Consider the following 22848-nt stretch of genomic DNA (forward strand, 5'->3'; position numbering starts at 1 on the left):
GTTTTTCCTTTGAGTTGTTTTATTTTATACTTGTGAGCTACTGCACATCAATGTGAAAGACGATGACACGGCCAGAAGAGAACAGGAAAGAAAAGAGAACACAGCACACAACGTTGGGGTCGGTGATGTTGTAAATCAAGTGGGTGGAGGAGGCACGTGGTGTTGTATATTGGTTTATATTAGAGGAGATGATATATTAAAACGTGTCATGTGTTATCTAGTGGATGTAAGATATTGTTCTTTTAACAGACAGATAATAAACGTATAAATCGTATGTATATTGTTTAGCTAGGAGGACATGATATTGACGTGTAAACTGGATCTTGTTGTATGAGACTTATCACATGAGATATTTTTACAGTTCATATGTAAGAAGAATATATGCTTCATACCTTTTTTCTTGAAGAGTTCTTCTGTATCTTCTCGCTGCTCTGTGACGAACATGAAACGATCAGCATCATCCAATTGAGACATCTGTTCTTATTTGTGAAAACCATAAAACAACTCTTTATATTTTTATAATATAAATTTATTACAGTTGTCTCGAATGGTTTTCACAGGATCTGCAGTTCGTCTACATTTCTATTCTTACAGCTCGCTCCCTAGCTGTCTGTCCACCCCTGTCTATACGTCTGTCTGCTTTGGTGGTCAATCCTCAACTCTCGGAATCTCTAAAACTAACTACATCACGTGTTCTCTTACGTCACCTAATTACGTGTCTCAGATCAACCTAATGTCCACAGCTAGTTATTTGTTTATTCAAAACCCCAAAATAATGTTTACATCTATTTTCTATTTTCACATTCCTTTTGCGATTCACGCGTCAATCATTTCTTCCGCAATTTAATTGTTTATTCTTCTAATCATAATAACTGATCCAGCGACCATCCGTCGCTCAAATCAATTAACAAGAATACAATAACAATAATAATGTTTTGACCCTTGACCCGCTTGCCACAGTTAACAGATACTACGCTATGATCACAGCCTAAAGGGTCATAACATTACAGTGGTATCACAGTTAGTCTCTTCGTTTATAGGAATTTATGAATCGTTAAATTTATTAACGAACTCCTTGTAATTTCTTGATATGTAAAACACATTAAGGCATCAAACTAATCTCGCAAATGATTTTTTTTACTGCTATATCAATTATCTTGGAAAATTCACATCGCTTTCGAAAAGAAAAAACACTTCATTTTCATGATCGTCTGAACTGTTATAAAGATTGACATCAAATCAAAACTTTTGGTGTGTATATCCGTGCAGAAGCGAGAAATTCATCTCGTGTGGTTTGTTTTATTTCTGATAACTAACATTTGTTATTAAAGTGACCGCTCGCTCTTATGGGTGGTTTATTTATTTGCCTCCCCACGAAAGCAAATAAGACACAAGGTCGTTTTTAATGTGGGGGAACCAGCTCCCCCCCCCCAAATGTCCTGGATATGACCTTAAACTATATCCAGTGGTGAGGCCCCAGCTTGCAGGCTTTGGGGAGTGTGGAGCCACCCCTTAATTACCATTGCTCCCAGGTCCACTCTGACCCGGAGTGGTAGTACCTGTTAGGGTCCCAACTATGGGTTAAATAGAAACCGACTTGAAAACAACAAATATATTCTATTAAAAAAAAAATTTCTTCAAAATCTTTGGATTCGGCATTAAATAACCCGGAAAGGGGTTGATATGCCGTAAAACAACCAACCAACCCCCCCTAAATAAAAGGGGGCACTCACGCAGTATCCAAATAGTGATTCTCAGTATGAAGGGTTTCCCCTACATTGACCAAGGACAAATTACAGAATAGATAGTAACTGGCCGGAAGTATAGGTGAGTCTGTAATAAATATCCCCTCAACGGCTTCGATCAAAGAAATTTATAGAAATATGTCAATAATTGTCGAATTTATCAATTAGTATATTTGTGATTCTTATTAGTTGGTACATCTATAATATAAAAACATCGAACAAATCTCACATTAGATCAAGGTTCCCGTTAGATTATCAAAGTTAAGTCATGTTGAATCTGGTTAGTACTAAAATATGTGACCATTTAGGAATACTAGGTGCTGTATGTGCTCTTTGCTTAACTCAGCATTGTTTTCGGTCGTCTTAGACTTTTTTTGCCACTGTAATCAGGCGGTGCCGACTCCGGAGCGGCATGGTTCGTGGATTGTGTAACTTGTTTCACAATTGCACGCGCAGGGACTCTTACAGGGGATATCGATTGTCTCTCGGGACTAAATGGAGACCACGATGAATCTCAAATGAATTTTATCTCGGTGTTTATTTGCTATATGAATTTTCTTAGAATATACCAGTTGCACGGCCTGTTATAGGAATGGCTGAATACACAACTTTTGGTGTGTGTATGCGTTCAAAAGCAAGAAATCTATCTGGTGCGTCTTGTGTCTTTTGTAAGGTCTCTTATTACTGGTAACTAACGTGGGGCAATAATTATCTAAATCATTTTAAAGTGTCTGGGTGGAGCTTGAACAAATATATCCTCCCCAAGACCGGCCTCGATCAAAGAAAGTTATTTAAAAAAAAAAAAAAAATGTGAGCGTGTGTATTCGTTATATAAATTGCATAATTATTTCCCTCGTGTTCAAATAATGTCACAAAAAGTCAATCTGTATTTATAGACACGGATGTATCAAAGATAAATGGTCGCGTTTCGTTCGTTTTAACGCAGAGGCGCTCGCAAACTGTTTTCGCCGACAAATAAGAAAACGGTGCAAGTTTTTTTGATCTCACTTGAGCTGAAACCCAACTTTATTATTCGAAATAACAAGAGCTGATATCATGATGGTTGATTTTAATCTCTACGTTTATCTCAACTGCTCTTTGCTGACTCATATTTGCCTTACAAACCTCCGTCGGCTCAACTTAAAAATGTACGCTTCTAGCATGTTCTTATCCCCGTCAAGCACAAGTAATTTGTTGAATTAATATTTTATTAAAACGAGATTTGTTATTGAGGTACGCTATTTTACCCCGCCCAAAAAAGATAAAGCTTGGGAGGATGGTCAACAGAACAAATACTACACTGCCAACTTAATTGTACATTGAAAGATGGTACGGTAGTATATTCATCGAAATAATCGTATAGACCTTTCTTCAGACAGATACCAAATCTCCATTAGTAATAGAAGTAATAGTATAGTTTCGGCTTCAGATAGACATAACTCACACACATATATATACGTGTTTTTCTTCTCCCTCTTTTTCTCCCCTTTCCTCTTTGTCTTCTTTTTTAACCTTCTTCTTTGTCTCATTTTCACCTTCTTCTTCACCGCCTCCCTCTTCTTTTTTATCTTCCTGTTTGTATTATCTTATTTAGTTCTTTTTCCTTTTCTTCTTTCACTTTTTTTGTCGACAAAAGAACAGATACTACACTGCCACCTTAATTGTATATTGAAAGGTGGTACGGTAGTATATTCATCGAAATAATCGTATAGGTCTTTCTTCAGACAGGTATCAAATCTCCATAAGTAATAGTATAGTTCTGGCTGTTGTTGACGTATACCTTCCCCTCAAGAAAAGATAATGCCTGGGAGGATGGTTTCACGAAAAGATACAACTACTCTCTTAATTGAGCATTGAAAAATAGTTCAGTCGTAGATTAATGCAAATAGCAATATACCTTTGTCTTCAGACAGATAGCAAATCTCTATTAATAATAGAAATGATAGTATGATTTCAGCTCCATGCAAACAGGTACATAATCTCCATTAGTAACAGAAGTGATATAGTTTTTGCCTTGAATACCAGATTTCCATTTATAATATAAATCTGACCTGTCTGTTTAAATGTATGTATGCCTAAAACTTTCGACAGAGGCGACGGATTTTCACGAGATCAGTATCGTTTTGAAGCTCAACCCTTCGGACGAAAAATATCGAAAAATTGGCTACAAACATTAATTCCTACGCCTTCAACTGGACACTTTTCTACAGGGAGGGGGCGCTTTTTTCGCCGATATTTTCGAAAGTCATCTCTTTTCGATCAACTAGCCTAAATTGAAACCTCCGTCACTTCCGGTTTGGCCAAGGACGCAACAGCAAAGATGTCACTTTTTTTTCACGTTTTTTTTTTCCTCGTTCGCGTTACATGTTCGAGCCTGCCTGCCTACTACCACTTTTTTTTTTTTTTTGCTCAACACACACCTCCAAACACCCGAGGCACGAAGGCTAGTTAATAATGGATTTAATAATATAATTGGAGCTTCAAACAGGTACCTAACTAATCTTGATTTAGAAATAGTATAGTTTTGGCTCCAGACACACAGATACCAAATCTCCGTGTGTAATAAAAATACTACAGTTTCGGCTTCAGACAAGTAGATATATAGAGCAGTTATCAAGTTGAACTGGCATGTAAATACCAATGAAAACGTGTGAGGGAGGGGGGGGGGGGTAATAACCCAACCTCAGTAATACTTCAGGCTATCTCTACAAATCTACTATCGCACTGTGTATGGAGTACTGTTATATTTGGGCTGGTGAATCTGTGTCCCATTTGAAGGTTCTTGATAAATTGCAGAAACGTATCTATAATTTGATTGGGCTCCCATACTTTATACTTAACTGCAACAGTTCTCGCACACACGTGATGTTACTAGTCTCAATTTTTCTTTTTCTAAATAAGACTAGCCGAGGTGCCCGGCGTTGCTCAGGTGTTTGGAGGTGTGTGTTGAGCAAAAAAAAAAAAAAGCGTGGTGGTGGTAGTTTGCAGGCTCGAACCCGTACCGCGAAGGAGGAAAAGAATGTGAAAAAAAAAGCGTGTCGTCTTTGCCGTTGCGTCCATCGCCAAACTGGAAGTGGCGAAGGTTTAAATTAAGGCTAGTCAATCAAAAAGAGAGGATGACTTTCGAAAATATCGGCGAAAAAAAAAGCCACCTCTGCCCGTAGAAAAGTGTCCAGTTGAGTGTGAAGGAACTAATGTTTTGAGCCAATTTTTAGATATTTGTCATCCGAAGGATTGAGCTTCAAAACCAAGCCGATCTCGCAAAAATCTGTCGCCTGTCAAGTTTTAGGCAGACATGCATACATACATACAAGCATGCATGCATGCATGCATACATACATATATACAAGCATACATGATGATTGCAACGTCTTGTCAGACGAGTGCCACTCCCTCAGACATTTGAAATCCATGAGCCCAAATGTCTGAGGGAGTATCTATACAAATATGATGTTACAGAGTCTTAGCTTTCTACTACGACAGCTAAGTGTCTCTCTCGGTTCAAAATGTTGAGATCCAGCAACAAGCAAGAGCAAGATAGCCAGCAACAAATTAAACTGCAGACCAGCTTAATGTGGGTACTGGTCTTCCGCTTTATGGTTTTTTAAATCAGAGATTTGCTTCTCCTAGAAAGGTTGCCTTCACCACGGCTTACGGGAGCCCTCTCTACCCCAATACATATATACACACACACAAATATACATGGTGCTAGTTGGCCGTTGACCCAGAAAAGAGTTCATTCGCCCTTTGGAAGGTCTTGTTTTTAATCGAAGTCCATGCCAAGGTCTAAATCGTTATACAAAATATATAACGATTTTTTTCAATTTTGACCCCTTTAAAAATTTTTTTAACCGGCTAAAGACCCATAAAAGAATGGTCCGTAAAAAAATCCAATCATTTCATTTAGTTTCGGAAAAGATAGTTTGAAAATATGAAGACAGACAGACAAGCACATAATCTTTTATATATATTAGATTTAGTATCTTCCCTTCTCCCAATTTAAAACATTTTGAGGGTGTTTCAAAATTTTATCACTTATTGTCTATTGCGTTTCTGAATTTTTTAGATGAGGGTTGCTTATTAATATTATTTGGATTCTTCTGACTGCTGCTCTCATCTTGAGTGTTAGTTTCACAACGTTTCGGCCGATGTTACCTCCGACCTTCTTTGGGTGTATATTGTCGAAGTTGGGGGATCTTTCTATCAGACTCTGAAATCTGCATGGAATTCTGAACAGAATCATTTTAATTTCTGGAGGTAGATTGCTCTCGTTCTGTCAGCCATGGATCTTTCTATCAGACTCTGAAATCTGCATGGAATTCTGAACAGAATCATTTTAATTTCTGGAGGTAGATTGCTCTCGTTCTGTCAGCCATGACATGACTATGGAAATAAATCGAGATGAGAAAAGTTGTCTGAAGAGTGCAAATGATACGGTCATGAGTGTTAATAATTTTTTTTTTTTTTTCCTTGCAGGAATTTGTAACTGCCACAGACATTCGGATTACCCTCAACCGGATTAATACATTCAGAGACGAAGTATTTGGCGATCCTCAAGTATTAAAATCTTATTTTTATGCCATTTCGGATATTTCTATTGGGGCTCGGTGAGTATCTTATATATATATATATATATATATATATATATATATATATATTATCGTTATTTTCATTTTTTTTAGATTTATTTTATTTTTTTATTTTTTAATTCTTTTTAAAAAAAATTTATTTTTATTTTTTATATTTATTGATCTTATCGTTATTTTCATTTTATTTTATTGTATTTTTTTAATTAAAAATTTTTTTTTTATTATATTTAATTTATTTTTAATTTAATTTTTTTTATAAGGCATTTTTATTTTAAATTTATTTTTTTTTTTAATTTAAAATTTTTATTTTTTTTATATTGATCTTATCGTTATTCTCATTTTTTAATTTATTTTATTGTATTTTTTATTTTTTAATTCTTTTAAAATTTTTATTTTTTATTTTATTTTTATATTTATTGATCTTATTTTATTTTATTGTATTTTTTTTTTTTTTTAATTAAAAACTTTTTTTTTAATTATATTTTTATTTTTATTTTTTTTTATAAGGCAGTCCCCACTATCAAAACCCTGATAAAGTGTTAATGAATGTAAGGACGTTGTGTAGCAATCGTTAATCGTGTAGTTTGGATAGAATTTGGATTATTTAATGCAACGACTCAACAAGAACTTGACTAGATTAGACTTGAAATCTACCATTTTGTAGTCAGCCGGGAAGCAGGCCAGTGGAACAGTGTTCCATGGATGGCAAGTTCTAGGAAATAAACTTTGTTCATATCCTCTGCATTTAGATTTAGACACAGATAGTGGGGAGAATTGTTGACAGTGGTTGTAGCTAGTCGAGTGTTGGCGGGGGGGGCAGCATTTATCATTGCAGATAGCATTCAAACACGTCTTTTCTGCTTGAAATCTCGCTAGCCAAAGAGACAGAAAATCAATACTCAGTTTTATGGTTTAATCGATTTCAATTTTTAGTAACTTCAGCCTTTTCGTTCAAATGTTGCTATCGAACATTCCTGTTCCAAACATTTTTATGCATATTAGCTTTGCGTGTATATAATTTTTGATCTCTAAAAAAAATGAATTAATTTCAGCCGAGATAACTCTACCAAGGTATGAATATCAATAGAGAGATGGAGTTACCTATAGGATGGAATACTGCTGCCATATCTGGGAAGGAGCTGCTAAAAATAGCCTATCCTGCCTTGACAGAGTACAAAATAGACTTCGTGGCTTAGTGGGGGGGATGCCCTTTTCTCTACCCTGCAACCTCTCTCCCACAGAAGAGACGTTGCGAGCCTATCGTTGTTTTATTGTTATTTCCATAGCAGGTGCTCGTCTGAACTCCAATCTCTGGTCCCCCCCCCCTCGCCAATCTTTCACGAAAAACACCCGTCTAGCTGAATCCACTGTGAAAAATTTCCCCCACTCTTTATCTGTGCCTAAATCAAAACGTAGATTCCATGAACAAAGCTTCTTTCTTAGAACTGCACGCCTGTGGAACTCTGTTCCGTCTGCCTGCTTCCCACCTGACTACAACTTGGATGTCTTCAAGTCCAACGTAAACAAATTCCTAATGAACCGCCCCCTTAAGTAAACACTTCATCAAATCTCCACCCTAACGTAATGTACTTGCAATAACCCTTATCCCTGAGTGGCTTCCGGGCCTTGATAAGTGGTGACCAGTGTGTAAAAAAAAAAAAAAAAAAAAAAAACTCGTCTGGCCACATCCAGCTGTAGTTTGAACTGCTCTCCATTGGGGATAGCATTAAGACACGTCTTTTCTGGTTGAAATCTGGCTAGTCAGAAGTTTTATGCTTTAATTGATTTAAATTTTAAGGTTACCTCTGACATCTAAAAGTGTCACTTTTCGTTCAAGTGTGGCTATATAAAATTCCTCTTCCAAACGTTTTCATGCACAATAGCTTAAAGCTCTATGTACGGCAAGTTCTCGCCAGATTACCAAAGTTAAGCAACGTTGAGCCTGGCCAATACCAGATGGGTGACCATTTGGGAAAGCTAGGCGATGTACATACCTTTTTGGGAAGGTTGGGTGTGGGGGCAGCACCCTCATCCCCAAAAAAGAACTCCTCGCTACAAAAGCATCTACAAAGTTGTGGATGGCCTATGTCCCCTCAATGGGCTTTAGGCGATGGACGGAGCTCAAAGTTCTGCAAATCATAACATGTATGAAATCTATAATAAGAGAGTTTAGTTTCCAACCTCTTCCAAATCTTGAGCAGTTCTTCATCTCTACCTACAATGAGTATTGTTGTCACATTTGGGCTTGTGCATCTGCTACTTGTCTCTCCTTCCTTGACAAGGTTCAAAAGAGTCGCCAACCCAATAGGTCCTGAACTGTCATCTAAGCTTCAGCCTCTGTCCCATTGACGAAATGTTGCATCCCTCTGCCTGTTCTACAAGTACTTTAATGGTGGATGCTCTGACGAACTACAAGCACTTGTACCCCCTCAACGTAAATACCCCCGACAAACCCGACAAGTAGTTAAATCCCACCCCTTCACAGTATAGATCTCTAGGTGTAAGAAAGCCTTCTACTCCAATGGTTTCTTCCCCAGAACTGCTAGACTTTGGAACTCCCTTCCGGGATTCTGCTTTCCCAACTGTACTGACATGCAGAAGTTCAAGTGTAATGTGAACAGACATCTTGCCACTCATCTCCCTTCATAATACCCCTGCAACTTATGTCCCCGATAGTAGCCCCCTACTTTAAAGTGGCACTGTTCCTTGTTTGAGGTGAAAATTGAATTAAAAAAAAAATTTTTTTAAATGAGCAGATAAACTTTCTGTAGAAAACTTTTCCTTGGCTAGTCGTTGGATAGCAGCTTGCCTTCCCAAGAGTAAAGGTCTCCATCATCGATTTGCTTGTAGATGTGGGACAGCATCTTTCTTAAAATCAACGAGGTTGCCACAAATTCAGGAAGGATTGGTTGTGAAAAAAAATATTCAGAATAGTCGACTAATCTATGTTGCCAGCTATACACATGAATTGTCTCACTAGATAATCACTGATAGTCATATTTGTCTTCTCTTGTTATTTCAGCCCTTAGTCTGTCGTTCACGCTTGTTTTTGAAGATAGAAAGGTCCCCGAGTCATTTCTAGTTTTATGTAGTTCAGCCCTTAAAATAACATCAGACGTCCTCAATATGAGGTATTTATTTGCTTCCCCACTGAGCAAATTAGGCACGAGGCCACTTTTTAATGTGGAGAGTGAAGGGGAAATGGGGACGAGCTCCCTGGAGAGTAGGGGAGCTGGATAGTGACAATTGGATGAAGGGTTTCCCCTATATTGACTAATAACTGATTGCCACAAGGGCAATGGTCTATGTGGGGTTGCCCCCAAATATGGTCTTTGCTTGCAGTATCTGCCGGAACAGATACTACACTTTGAGATATTAAATTCTTTATTCAAGCTAAAATTACAATGTAAGTCTCAACTGAACAAAAAACTTAGGCACAAGGACAACTCAAAATGGGGGTCGTTGGTCATCCTTGTCACTCCAGAACTAAACAAAAAATTCCTCTTAGGTAGTATCTTTCACCATAATACCACATTCACCTTTTCATACTGCGGGACGTCCTTAGAACCCAATTATCCTGGCCCGAAAGCCAAGAACCTACGAAGTCCTCAATATGTTCGATTCTATAGCATTCATCACTTAGCTTAAGTTAACTGTTATGACTAATATTTTTCCCAATTCTGATAAAATTACCGATTCTGTTCTAAATTCCTTGTTCTGATTCTAAAATCAACTCACAAAGAACTTTTTTTTTTAATTTTTTTGTGGGAGGTAGTAGATAGTTCTCATTTACTTTATTTTAAAAATGAGGTTTTGACTTTGATGTCGGAACATTTTTATCCACCATCTTCGGACTGATTCCATAAACAGCCATAATAAAAGTCAATTTTAGCATGGGTCACAAACTGTACTATCTAGTTTTATTTATCTGCATACAGTAGAAATCGGGGATACAACATTAATCCGTTCCGGGCTTGGAATTGTAAGGTGTAATTGCTGTATGGCAGGGCCTAAGCAAAATTTTATACAGTACACATTAAAAATTAGTAACAAGATATAGTACAATATATTATACACATGTATATAATCAAATAACAGATCACACCGAAAAGTGGGGCAAATACCGTAACCAGGAGCCAGAAAAACATTGTATTCCATATCGTAACCTGAAAAAACCGTATCCCAGGGTTCTACTGTATCTATTAAGTGAGAATGTGTGTGTGTGTAAAGAATAAGTAAGTTTGAAAACGCCTTTTAAAGATTAAGCTAGCCTAATGGTTATCATATTTACTATCTTTGTTTTCCTTCCGATCTCGAGTATTTTTTTTTTTTTTTTTTTTAAGAAATTTAACATTACGTTATACCTACAGTATTTTTGTTTATAAGAAGTCTGCATTAATTAAACTATAATATTTGTATTTGACGACCAAGCAATGCCGGGCGGCCTGCCAGTGTTCAATATTTTTTTTTTCAGCTCTCTCTCTCTCTCTCTAAAGAGCAAGTAATAATTACCACACGAAACCGAAGAAACCGAAACTATATTGTAAACTGCGCCCCCCGACACCTCCCTTACATACACAAAAAAAATACAGGTATCGGCCTTGTAAAGAGTCAAGAAGGATGAAAAGACAGAAGAGAGCACTAACCAGATCTCCATGGAAAGAATGCAGAGAAAACTGGGACCTCAGAGGCTCATTTTTACCCAAATCCCAGAAAAGACCAATGTCATTGCCAGTGACAAATCAATAGTAAGCGGCTGTTGCAATAATGTAAAGTCATTGCAAGCTCCATATGTTTACTTAGTTCTGCTTCATTCTGATATGCTGTGACAGTGAAGTTTACTATTTTGCAAGTTGTTTTTCGATTGACTAGCCTTAATTTAAACCTTCATCTATTCAGGTTTGGCGATGGACGCAACAGCAAAGATATCACTTTTATTTTCACGTTCTTTTCCTCTTTCACGATACGGGTTCGAGTCTGCCTGCCTACTACCATTTAAAATTTTTTTTTTTTTTGCTTAACACATACCTCCAAACACCCGGGCAACGCCGGACACCCAGAATAGTTGTTTAAAAAAGAAATATTAATGAAAAACAAGAAACAGGCTTGTTTCATTTGATACATGTATATACTAGCAGGACCTGTTAACCGGTTTTTGCCCAGTGTAAAGATAGAATGAACACAGAAAAGATTCGTTGAAAGAACCCCATTTCCTTAAAACAACTTACGCTATAATTATCTCTCGCATGCGCATAAGCCGTAAATTTCAAATCAAATCTATTGGCAAAAAATATCAAAATGCAACAAGTCATGGAAATGAATAGTTAGATGCACACACACACACACACATATATATATATATATATATATATATATATATGTGATGGATCTTCCGTCAATTTCGACGCATGAGCTTCTGACACAACAACTAAGTTGCTCGGAAACTCACGCAGATGATTTGTTTATAGTGGTGAAGGCTTTGTGTAGAACCAAACACACTTTTTCGTATTATTGTTAACCTTTGTCTGTGCAGAGGACTGCCACAGGACAATACACAGACAGCAGGGTTTTTTTTTTTTTTTTTTTTTTACATCAGTTACCTTCTCCTTGATGCATGTCTTAATGAAGACTGGAGTATATCTCTTCTAGTGGATTAATACGCCGACAGATACCAACCTGGAAATTTCTTCGATTCTGTGCAGTACATACATCGCCCAGCCTTCTCAAATGGTCACCCGTTTGGTACTGACCAGGCTCAATGTTGTGTAACTTCGATGATCTGGCGAGAACCAATGATTGTGCCATATATATATATAACTGTATATTCTGAAATTCCTCAAGCTTAGCTGTGTAAATTGCATATTTAACCTACTTGCTCGCTACCGTAGGGCCCCAATGTATATATACTATCAGAATGTTTTCTCCAAAGCTACTTTAATCCTAGATTTCAGACATAATCAGTACTTCCTCAGTCAGGCATTTAATTTGGGCCCCCCTTTAGTTAAGTTTTCATCTTGATTAATGAATTATACGTAAGTAGAAATGTAGAAAGTTACGTCAAAACAAATTCATTAAGAAAAAAAAGAAAGAAGTAAGACATGTTAGAAGATTTGTACGTTTGTCCAAGACGACTTTAAGCCTGGATATGGTAAGTATCGTTACTATCTCTCATAAGCTGTTCTATGAAGCAGTGCTGCCTTTTTTTTTATGAGATGGGGCCTATAGAGACAGCATCTTTGCACTAGAGTAAAAAGCTCCTCCAAAAGAATATTTGATTTCTGGTTGATGAGGTTTTATGCCAAAATTGCATCCTCCATCATGCTCTGCTGCTTATGTGAGGAATAATCTTCCAAAGATCAGTTACCATGATACATTCCGTACCAAGCTGGATACTCCACCAGACCAGATTTATCCTTGCCTTGGAATAATGTCTATGAAAACATTCTGTAGACTATTCCTAAATTGAAGGAGGAGGGGGGGGTCATCATTGCTAAAATCAGCCGTATTCAACATATCATTGAACAACAAAGTAAATACCGTTGGACATTCATAACTGAAACTTGGTGGGCAAGTCGGGCGTTTAAGTTGGGCCATCCTGCAGTTCAGTTTTCATATTGCTTAGTGAATTACATGCATGCAGATATGTAAAAAATATTTCTGGAAAAGTTTATTCCTGAAACTTCATGTCACTTTGATTTGCACTTAGTTCAACTCTGATCAAGATTAAGACCATAGTGTCATCCATTATGTAACAATGAATTATTTCATCTTGGTCAATGAATTATATGTAAGTAGATATGTGAAAAGCTAGATCAAATCAAATTTATTTGCAAAAAATAACAAACTGCAACAAATTATGCAAAAGAATATTTGAAAGATGTGTACATCTATATGCAGTCCAAATGTTTTGTCCATAGTGATTTTAAACCTGGATACATATCGTCACTACCTCCTCTGGCAGGCTGTTTCAGAGAAGCAAAAACGTGAACAGAAAATACTGTCTTTTTTTCTTTTTAATGAGCAGAAAGTGACTATTTGCAGAGTTTTGTAGAAACCATGACTCTTCTCTGGGCTGATAAAAGTATTTAAATTCTAAAGGAGAGAGGACATTCCAAAACTAATGCCTCTTGTTTCTTTTTATTCTGCCCAAATGGATTAGATGGGGGGGGGGCTGTAAATTGTATTGTTATGACTAGAGCTATGACAACATGTTATGACTAGGGCTATGACAACATGTTATGACTAGGGCTATGACAACAGCATATTCTTTTCATTGTTTTGACTCTCGAGCATATATCCGACCGACACAATCAACTGAGAACCACGTTATGAGAACTACATAAAAAACATAAGATATGATGAGAATCAAAACAAGGAAAAGAATATGCTGTTGTCATAGCCCTAGTTATGAACTCATCCAATCGTAACCTAAAAATTTCATCTCTCTGTTACAGATATTGACGGTGTAAGACTAAGAAAGCCAACCCCCGACATGGACGTGTCATAAATAGATGTGTTATTAAGTTTCTCGCAAAAGTGCATTGAGAATGGTGTTGACTATGTAGAAAAATAAAATCAGGAGCACAAAAGGTCTTAATGGTACCACTCCCGTCTTTGTAGCTCTTCAACTTTCTAAGTTACAAAAAAAAAATACTAGGCTCTGCTTTTGGAACGACCCCTGTAGTTAATGCTCTATGCCAAAAACAAATCCCCACGCTTCTTCTGCTCAACTAGGGGCTAATTTTCCGAACATCGGTGATCATGATGCGTTCATTGTTGCCTCGAATTGTTTGGTTATCTGTAGGCTGAGTGCAGATTCTGGCAGTCTGTTCCAGAGTGCAGTGACCTAAACCGACGAAAGATGACTTCCGACAATTTAGCCATAATCGTCTTTGAGTTTTCACGAAGCCCTTTCTGCGGACCAACTGTTAAAGTAGCAAGGCACATTATAGTCGCTGCGCACGATGTTGAAGATAAGATGGCGTTCAGGTCTCCATGCAGTCGCCTAGTTTGTATTCGGAGAACTTAACAAACGAGTGGAGTACATAATTAAACAGGGCTCTACATTGCGAGTGAAACAGTCGCATTTGCAACTGATTTTTCAAAGTGGCGACTAGAAATAATGAAACGCTTATTTTGTCGATTGTATTTCTTTCATTGATAATCTTCCGAAGCTCACTACTCAGTGAAAAATTTTCAACTTTGTTCGTTTTATTAAAAAAAAAAAGTTAAATTATTTAAGCAATAAAAGTTCAATAGAACAATATACTTTCTTTTTTTTTCTTTTTTTTTAAACGAAGGCTGCTTAAAAAAAATCTGAAGAAATTAGAATATTTATACCTTCAAGTATCAACATAAAATTTGTATATCTAGAATTACACTTATCAAAAAAAAAATACCGAAAAAGCTTTGATGTACATACTCGTCACAGAACGAAGATGTCATATTCTAAAAATCATGTGGGTTTGGCTAGTAACTTTTCTATTTGGCTCGTAAACGAAAATACTGAGTTGCCAAAAGTCAACTAAAGAAATTTGTCCATAGAGCCCTGTTAGAGATGGATAGAATAAAATTCAAGGAGCAGGCATACACACAGATCTCTAAACTCTATGAGCAATTTAGTATTTACTAGCGGGGGTAGCGCTTGGCTTTGCCTGGTCGTGAAATACGCTTAAATATGATATTTTAATTTGTCCAGATTTCGTATACATTATTATAGAGTTGTGATTTCGAAAATAAAAAAAATAAACTATTTGGGTGCCATCGGTTAGAACCGAAACCAAAAGCATCTGTAGCATTCGAAGCTGGCGACGTTACCACTGTCTCAACGTGACATGCATATGAACTGATTAAAAATAAACAAAGATGAATGTACAAAATGTATAACGATTTTTTTTTTTTTTTTTTTTTACTCCTTTTGGACCCCTTAAAAACAAATTTACTTGTCTAAAGACCCATAAAAGAAAAGTCCATAAAAAATCCAATCATTTGAGGCCCCTAGCGCCTCTCTGCAACATTAAGTTTCGGAAGAGATGGTTTGAAAATATGGAGACACAGGCAGACAGATATAGTTTTATAAGTTAGATTATCAATGCAAAAAAAAAAAAAGACAGATCTGATTTCAGAACTATTGAGATTAGCGGGACCTGTGGAAATTCCACAGGGGGCTTGTCCTTATGTAATATATTGATGTTGGCATTCTGTAGACGGTTCAGTGTAAATGGAGACGATCTGATATTATTGTAGCTCTTTTGTTAAAACTGCAAAAGTTTTTTCCTCGACTATAATATATATTATATTATATATATTATATTATGAATAAAATAAAGCAAGATATAAACGATGCTTTAGACGTTATGTGAATAAAAAGGAAAAACCTAAAAGAGTAAAAACAAAAATAAAATCGTTTCGTCCCTATTTCAGGGGACATCATCAGGATTTCTAGGCGAGGATGTACAGGAAGACGGTCATATATCACATGCGAAAGAGAAGTTCAGTTCTCTTTCTGTTCTGAAGAGAAAAAATTTTCATGATGAAAAGTGAATTAATATCTAGTGTGTGTGGAGGGGGGTCGGGTTATATACATATATGCATTTTTTTTTTTTTTTTATCAACCAGGATCTAAGTTAATGTTTTGTTCATTTATTATTATATTACCTATGATTGGGGCTACATTATAAAATCCTTTTCTTTGTTTGATGGTATTAATGTTTGAAATTAAAGCAGATTCAATAAGTCTCCGTTTTGCTCTATCTGGGATGGATTCTAAGATTTTTGCACGTCCAAAGCCGAAAGAGTGGCCATGTTCGACACAGTGGGAAAAGAGTGCATTTAAGGGATTGGCATTTCTTATGTCCCTTTTATGTTCGCTTAGTCTGATTTCCAAATTTCGCTGTGTCTCACCTCTGTATGATTTTTTGCAGTCATTACATGGGATGGAGTAAATACCGGCTTTGGATGTGGAGATTTCAGCGGAATGCTTGCTAGTTTTTAAAGTTCGCTTTATAGTTAAGGAAGTGGTTTGTACTGTTTGTATGCCTAGATTATTAAGAGTATTGCAAATTGTGTCGTTGTTAGTGTGGGTAGGTATAAGAAGATGTCTATTTAGTAGTGGTGTATCTGGTGTGTTCTGCTTTTGTTTGTCTATTTTCGAGTATATTTTGATGGCTTTTTTCTTTGTTTTAGAGATAAGGTAAGTTGGGTATTGTAAAATTTTTAGTGATTCGGTGATATGTGTGATTTTATTTTCGAGATATTGAGGGCTGCAGATTCTAAGGGCACGTAAGAAAAAAACCGATGATCATGCCCGTTTTTATTTTATCACTGTGGTGCGAATAATAGTGTATATAATCATTTTTGTGTGTACTTTTTCGATGTACTTTAAACATAAGATCGTTTTCTCCATATCCCCATAATTTCGAACATCGGAAGTGTCACACGACCGTGTATATACTGTACCACATAAATGCATGTGTTTTTATACATGTTTGCGTTTGTGACGTATTTGTGTTGATGAAGTTATGTGTCTGTACTGTTCGTATCGTGATGTGTTTGAATGTGTAAACGTGGCACTTTTAAATGTCTTATCATAAACAGATTATATGTATGTATGTGTCATGTCATATGCTACTGGTACCATGTAACCCAGTACTATCTGCCTCATGGTCGGGTCACCGGCGACTAAACTGGTTCCCCCACCAGACTTGTTTGGTGAGGAGGGTGGCTAATCTCCCTGAAGGATTAAAACCAAGACCTTTCAAAGGGCAAATGAACCCTTTTTCGGGGTCAACGGCCAACTAGCACCGTGTGTGTTTGTGTATGTATGTGTGTGCTGGGTGAAAAGGGCTCCCGTAAGCCGTGGTGAAGACAACCTTTCTAGGAGAAGCAAATCTCTGATTTAAAAAAAAACATAAAACGGGAGACCAGTACCCGCATTAAGCTGGTCTGCAGTTTAACTTGTTGCTGGCTATCTTGCTCTTGCTTGTTGCTGGATGTCAACATTTTGAACCGAGAGAGAGACTTAGCTGTCGTACAAAGTTAAGACTCTGTAACATCATCTTTGTATAGATACTCCCTCAGGGATTTGTCTATAAAAATGGTCCTGTGGCGATGGAAGTCATTTTTGGGCTCATGGACTAAGTGTCTGAGGGAGTGGCACTCGTCTGACAAGACGTTGCAATCATTATGACCACCACTGCCTTGTGGGCCAAGGTTCTTTTAACCAAAGGCTAAGGGTGAAGTAACCCTGACAGAAACCTCCAGAAGAGCTTAGGCTCTGTCAGCTGTGACATACATGACCAACCGGCATGTGGAGTATGCTCTGATGCCCAGCAACCTAAGTTCCAGTCATGGATTAAATGGCATGGGGTGAGGGGGCTCCCGTAAGCCATGGTGAAGGCAACCTCTCTAAGAAAAAGAAAACGCCGATATATAATCTGTGGCGGCTGCTGCATCCAATGATGTTGACTTGCTCTTCTTTTTGGTTCAATGTGGCAGTTGTTCAGAGAGTTGGATTGTCTCAGTGAAAAGTCTTTCCTCACTTTAAAAAGTTTCAACCATGGGCATTACTTGATATGCAATGGAATACACATTTTACCATCAGTGTGTATCTTGATAACAAAAAGACTGGCTGTAGCCTAAAACGGTAAACAAACATTCTATGAAGGCTAATACAAATATGAACGTCAATGGCAATAAGGGCTCTGGAACTTCTAGGGTCTGTCCCGGCAGGTGTCTCAGGGCACCACAGCCTGGATTCACTCGTCATCATGCTGGAAGTGACCGTCCAGCACGTGCTGCTCATGTCTGCACCATTTGTGCCAAAAAATGCCTGAGTTTGGCTGGGCTTAAAAGCCACTTTCGTGCGGCTCACTGCCGAGCTGTCTTCATGCTTTTATTTTTTTAACTCTTTTAAGTAATGGCAATATTCTGTTGTATAACGGACTGTTGTCCTTGTATCGTTAATGCCTGCTAATGGTGTCTGTACATGCATGTCAGAACATATAACGACATACCTGTTCTGCTATTGTTTCTTTGGGAGGTTCGCCAACGTCCTGGGGGGCTGAACCTGCTTGAAGGGAGACACTTAACAAGACCGATTAAGACGATGTGTTTTTATGTATTTAATTCATTCCCAGGTATTCGTCATAGCAGAAGAGTGATGAACGATCTCTGGCTTTGAGGTGGAGGGGGGGTCTTCTGTGCCGCGATTCTGAGACTTCTTTCCCCTGATGGGGAGATCCATTTCTAATCCATCTGTTTTTCTTGATGTCTCGAATTTGACTGTCAATGATACTTGCGCAAACTGGAACATGCGACACGTCACCTCCAGTCACCTGTTCGGATACCTTCTGGTGCAAACTTGACCAGGATACAAAGTTTTGACAACCTGTCAAGACATGACAATTCAAATCTCTGCTGTCCACTCATCACTAGGTAGACACAGACAGAGAGACAGACAGACAGACAGACAGACGGACAGGTAGAGAGAGAGAGAGAGACAGACAGATAGGTAGAGAGAGACACACAGGGAGAGAGGTAGGTAGAGAGACGGGTAGAGAGGCAAACAGGTAGGTAGGTAGACACACAGACAGACAGATAGGTAGATAATTTACTGCTTCTGCTCGGCCACTCTCTAACATATGCACATAATTAACACACACGCACACATTGTATAGCCTTTTTTTATAAAGCAACTATTTTTTATAAGTATTTATACAGATAAAATTACTTAAGAAGATAATTATATAGACAGATATCTAAGCAGATACATAGATACACAGATAATTTACTGCTTCTCCTCGGCTATTCTTTTAACACATAACACAAAATTAATCCACACACACACACACACACGCATACATTGTATATAACCTTTTTTGCATAAAGCAACTATATTTTTTGTGTAAACGTTTGTGCAGATATAACTCAACAATCGATTATTCATTCATAATCTTCAGACACGCAACTTAAGATTCCCAGATTCACAGTTAAATTTAAACCTTAAATTTAGGATATTTTCTAGAACCAAAATCCTCCAAATGATTTTCATCAAAATTTAGAATACGGATTCTGTAAATAAGGTTCAGTGTCATTTTTATCTTGATTGTAATCTCCATAATGAAAAATAAGTGTTGCAAAAGTGTTCTATTTGAAGAATTCATTTTACCCGTCTTGGTGTAACGTAGGGGCGAACAGCTATGTGCAAATACTGTGCTGTGAGCGAAATGACGTCATGGCAAGGAAAAAGATGACTATGAAAAGGAGAGAGCACGCATAAGTCGATCCTTTTTAGAGACGAGGGTAACGTCACAGACGTAACGAGAACTCGCGTGTGGCAGCAAAATGCAGAAATGTCCTTGTACAACAAAAAAAAACGAGTTGGAGTTCTTTTCTATTTTTTGTCTGCTTTGCGACAGAAGCTACATGTTGGTTCCTGGGCAACGTTACATTGGGACTGATATTCTAATCTGTGTGCCTGTGTGTATAGGCTACATATGTGCATACCTGTTTCAGATGTCATTTCTTTCCAACTCACATTTCATTATGGCGAACGGGAGGAGTTAGTGAAATGTGATTTGGAAAGAAATCGCATCTGAAACATGTATGCACATATGTAGTGAATAATGATTGTATAAATATATTTATACTTATATATATATGTGTGTGTGTGTGTGTGTGTATAATCCTGTCTCGTCGCCCCTATGACTCATCAGTGTGGCTAGAACTAGCGAGATTAGAAATTAGGACCCTAGTGACCGGCGTCCGGTGCTCTACCAAACGAATCTGCTCGTAGAAATGTGGAAAATTGTACCGTGTAACCTGGATATGAGACTCTCCGGCCCCTACAGCTCCCTTATATCCGGGTCATATCGGGGGTTCTTATAACCGGTTTACACTGAACATTAACATATTTGGGACCAGAAAAATCTCTTCTATCCGGGTTAGACTGTATCTTTCTTTCCACACACCTCCAACTCTCTCTCTCTCTCTCTAATATATATATATATATATATATATATATATATATATATAATGTGTGTGTATCTGTATCTCTCTCTCACTTTCTCTGAATGACCTGGAATTTGTTTTTTCTTTTTTTTTTTTTTTTTTCTTACTGACCTGAAATTCCTTTCTTTCGTCCACGTGCTTGGTTTAATTTTCTTTTCTTTCTTTCTTTTCCTTCTAAGTGTGGATTTATTTTTATTTTATTTTTTTTTTTTTTGTCGTTGCCTTTTCTTACCTGACAACCGTGTTCATCATACCTGAAGGACTGACGCAGTTTAAGGGTGTGACCTATTTACCTACTTACAATGAAACTCACACACGCAATAGCGCCCCCTCCTCCTCTCTCTATAGCCGATTGTCAATTCCAGTGTCTGCCAATTATAACCTCTCTCTCTCTCTCTCGCCATTGACACTCTTACTGTATCCACTCAATCTTAGTTTCTGTCACACTCTTCACCTATTGTGTGCCTGCATTAACGAACGTGTGTGTGTGTGTGTGTATATATATATATATATATATATATATATATATATATATATATATACACCTAAAATTTCCTAGGCATGCTCCCGATTATAACTCCAAACCCATAACCAAGCTTCTAAGTAAATACTTACTAGCCTTAGTCCAATACATTGACTTAAAGTAATCTATAATGAACAGTAACCATTAATATCTCTTTATTAAGAGATAGTATTGCAATAATTATTACACAAACTAAACCGGTACTCATTGAAATAAAAACTTCCGGATATTAAGAGAAAGGCGAAGTCATTCTCCTTAGTTGTAGTCTAAAGGCAACTTACTCAAATTGTCTAAAATTCCATGCATTCGTATACAATACTACTTATCCATCCATCTATACTTTAACTATACTTACAGAATATGCAATAACCTATATCTATCAGGTATAACTGTACTCCATATCAAATGTTCTCTTGTCTCTATACTGAGCATATCTAATCTTTCAGTCTTACTAAATGTCCGGTTTGGGCACCAAATCAGAATTTCTAATAGAAAGTAGATCATACTCTAACACTTTATCCTAATCCTAAACCTACTAAACCATATCTAACCATACATTCCTAAACCTACTAAACCATATCTAACCATACATTGCTAAACTTATATCTAACCATACATTAACTCGACTCTCTCGATCCAATACTGTAGCAAATTTAACTGCTTCCACTGCATGAATTTTTACGTATACCCTCTCTCAGTATAAATGAAAATGGACAGCATAATAATGCCCTTTTTAAACCACACTTGAGGAGTGAAAATCTTCTGTAGAAGCTAACCTAAATGCCCGATTTTTCCAGGAGATATTAACCTAAATAACCAATAAATATTAACTACCAATGCGGGGTCGCAGAAATACCTGGATTAGGACCCAGGCACGGGGCGAACCCCCTCGGAGCTGATGGACCCGTAGGTCTTCCCAGGCCATCTGTCTAGGAGAAGGAAAACTCTGAAACTAAACCTAGGGGAGGGAGGTCTCTTCAGTCCTGGACGACAACCTTCCTAGAGCTGGTGACTCAAACAAATCACCGGTTGGCAAACCTAAACTGCTTAAGGAGGAGATAGACTCTGTCTATCGCTCGGCTTTCATACTCCTTCTTTGCCTATTGGCCAGGCGTAGAGGTACTATCACAGGGACTTGCTTGAATCACCCAGTGGTTGACCTTGTTTCCTGACTAGGGTAATGAACGCCGCTTTTCCCCACTCCTGCCACATCCCATCCCCCTAAACTGGACACAGTGGGGTGCTTCAGTGCCATATATGTCAGTGCAGTTGGACTGGGCTGGCTTTGCCTAATGGATTGAGGGTACCGGATTGACAGTTCCTGGCTGCTGTTTCCGACTGATAGTACAGGAGCCCTAACTCTTTGGTAGCGCTTAGAGCGGCTGCTCCATCAACAGTTGTAAAATATCGGGATGTTTGTAGTGCCATGTCGCGCATGGAAAGGGACCCTGCACTCATCCCCGGTGGGCTTTCCTGAGGCCACAATCCTGTGGGTGAGGACAGCTGATGGTCTACTTGTATTGCATGTCTGGTATTCTGCACAACTACTTGTCCAGCACCCCCTCACTCATCCACCCTAACTGAAACTTTTAAATAAAATAAAATGAAATGACAGCTCAAGCAAAAGTTACGTTTAAACCAGGACCAAACTCAAAGAAAACCAACCTGCCTCCTCCCTTGAGGCTTGCATTTACTAATATCCGCGGGCTTAGAACTAACTTAGATGATGTTGAGTCATTTCTCCTTGTAAACACCCCGGATATCTTAGCATTAAGTGAAACTAACCTTCACTCCTCCATACCCTCTAACCACTTTAACATGCCTGGTTATCTCCCACTCTACCGTAAGGACTCGGACAGACATATGCATGGACTTGGAGTCTATATTCGAAACACCTAACTAGAGAAATAAAACTAGAATCAGAGGGCCAGGCCTTTATGTGCTTCAGACTAAATATGCAACACAATATTAGCTACTTATA

General features: G+C 37.7%; 1 protein-coding gene across 1 annotated transcript in view; it reads left to right on the plus strand.

The window, feature by feature from the left end:
- Positions 1–22848, plus strand: part of LOC145268713 (laminin subunit gamma-1-like) — a 283372-nt gene that overhangs the window by 131016 nt on the left and 129508 nt on the right. The window contains exon 3 of the mRNA XM_080124256.1: positions 6222–6352. Within this exon, the coding sequence (XP_079980382.1) occupies positions 6222–6352 (131 nt within the window). The remainder of the gene's footprint in view (positions 1–6221; positions 6353–22848) is intronic.

Source organism: Euprymna scolopes, chromosome 44 (assembly GCF_053919585.1).
Source record: "Euprymna scolopes isolate OS-2025 chromosome 44, ASM5391958v1, whole genome shotgun sequence".
NCBI classification, from domain to species: domain Eukaryota; kingdom Metazoa; phylum Mollusca; class Cephalopoda; order Sepiida; family Sepiolidae; genus Euprymna; species Euprymna scolopes.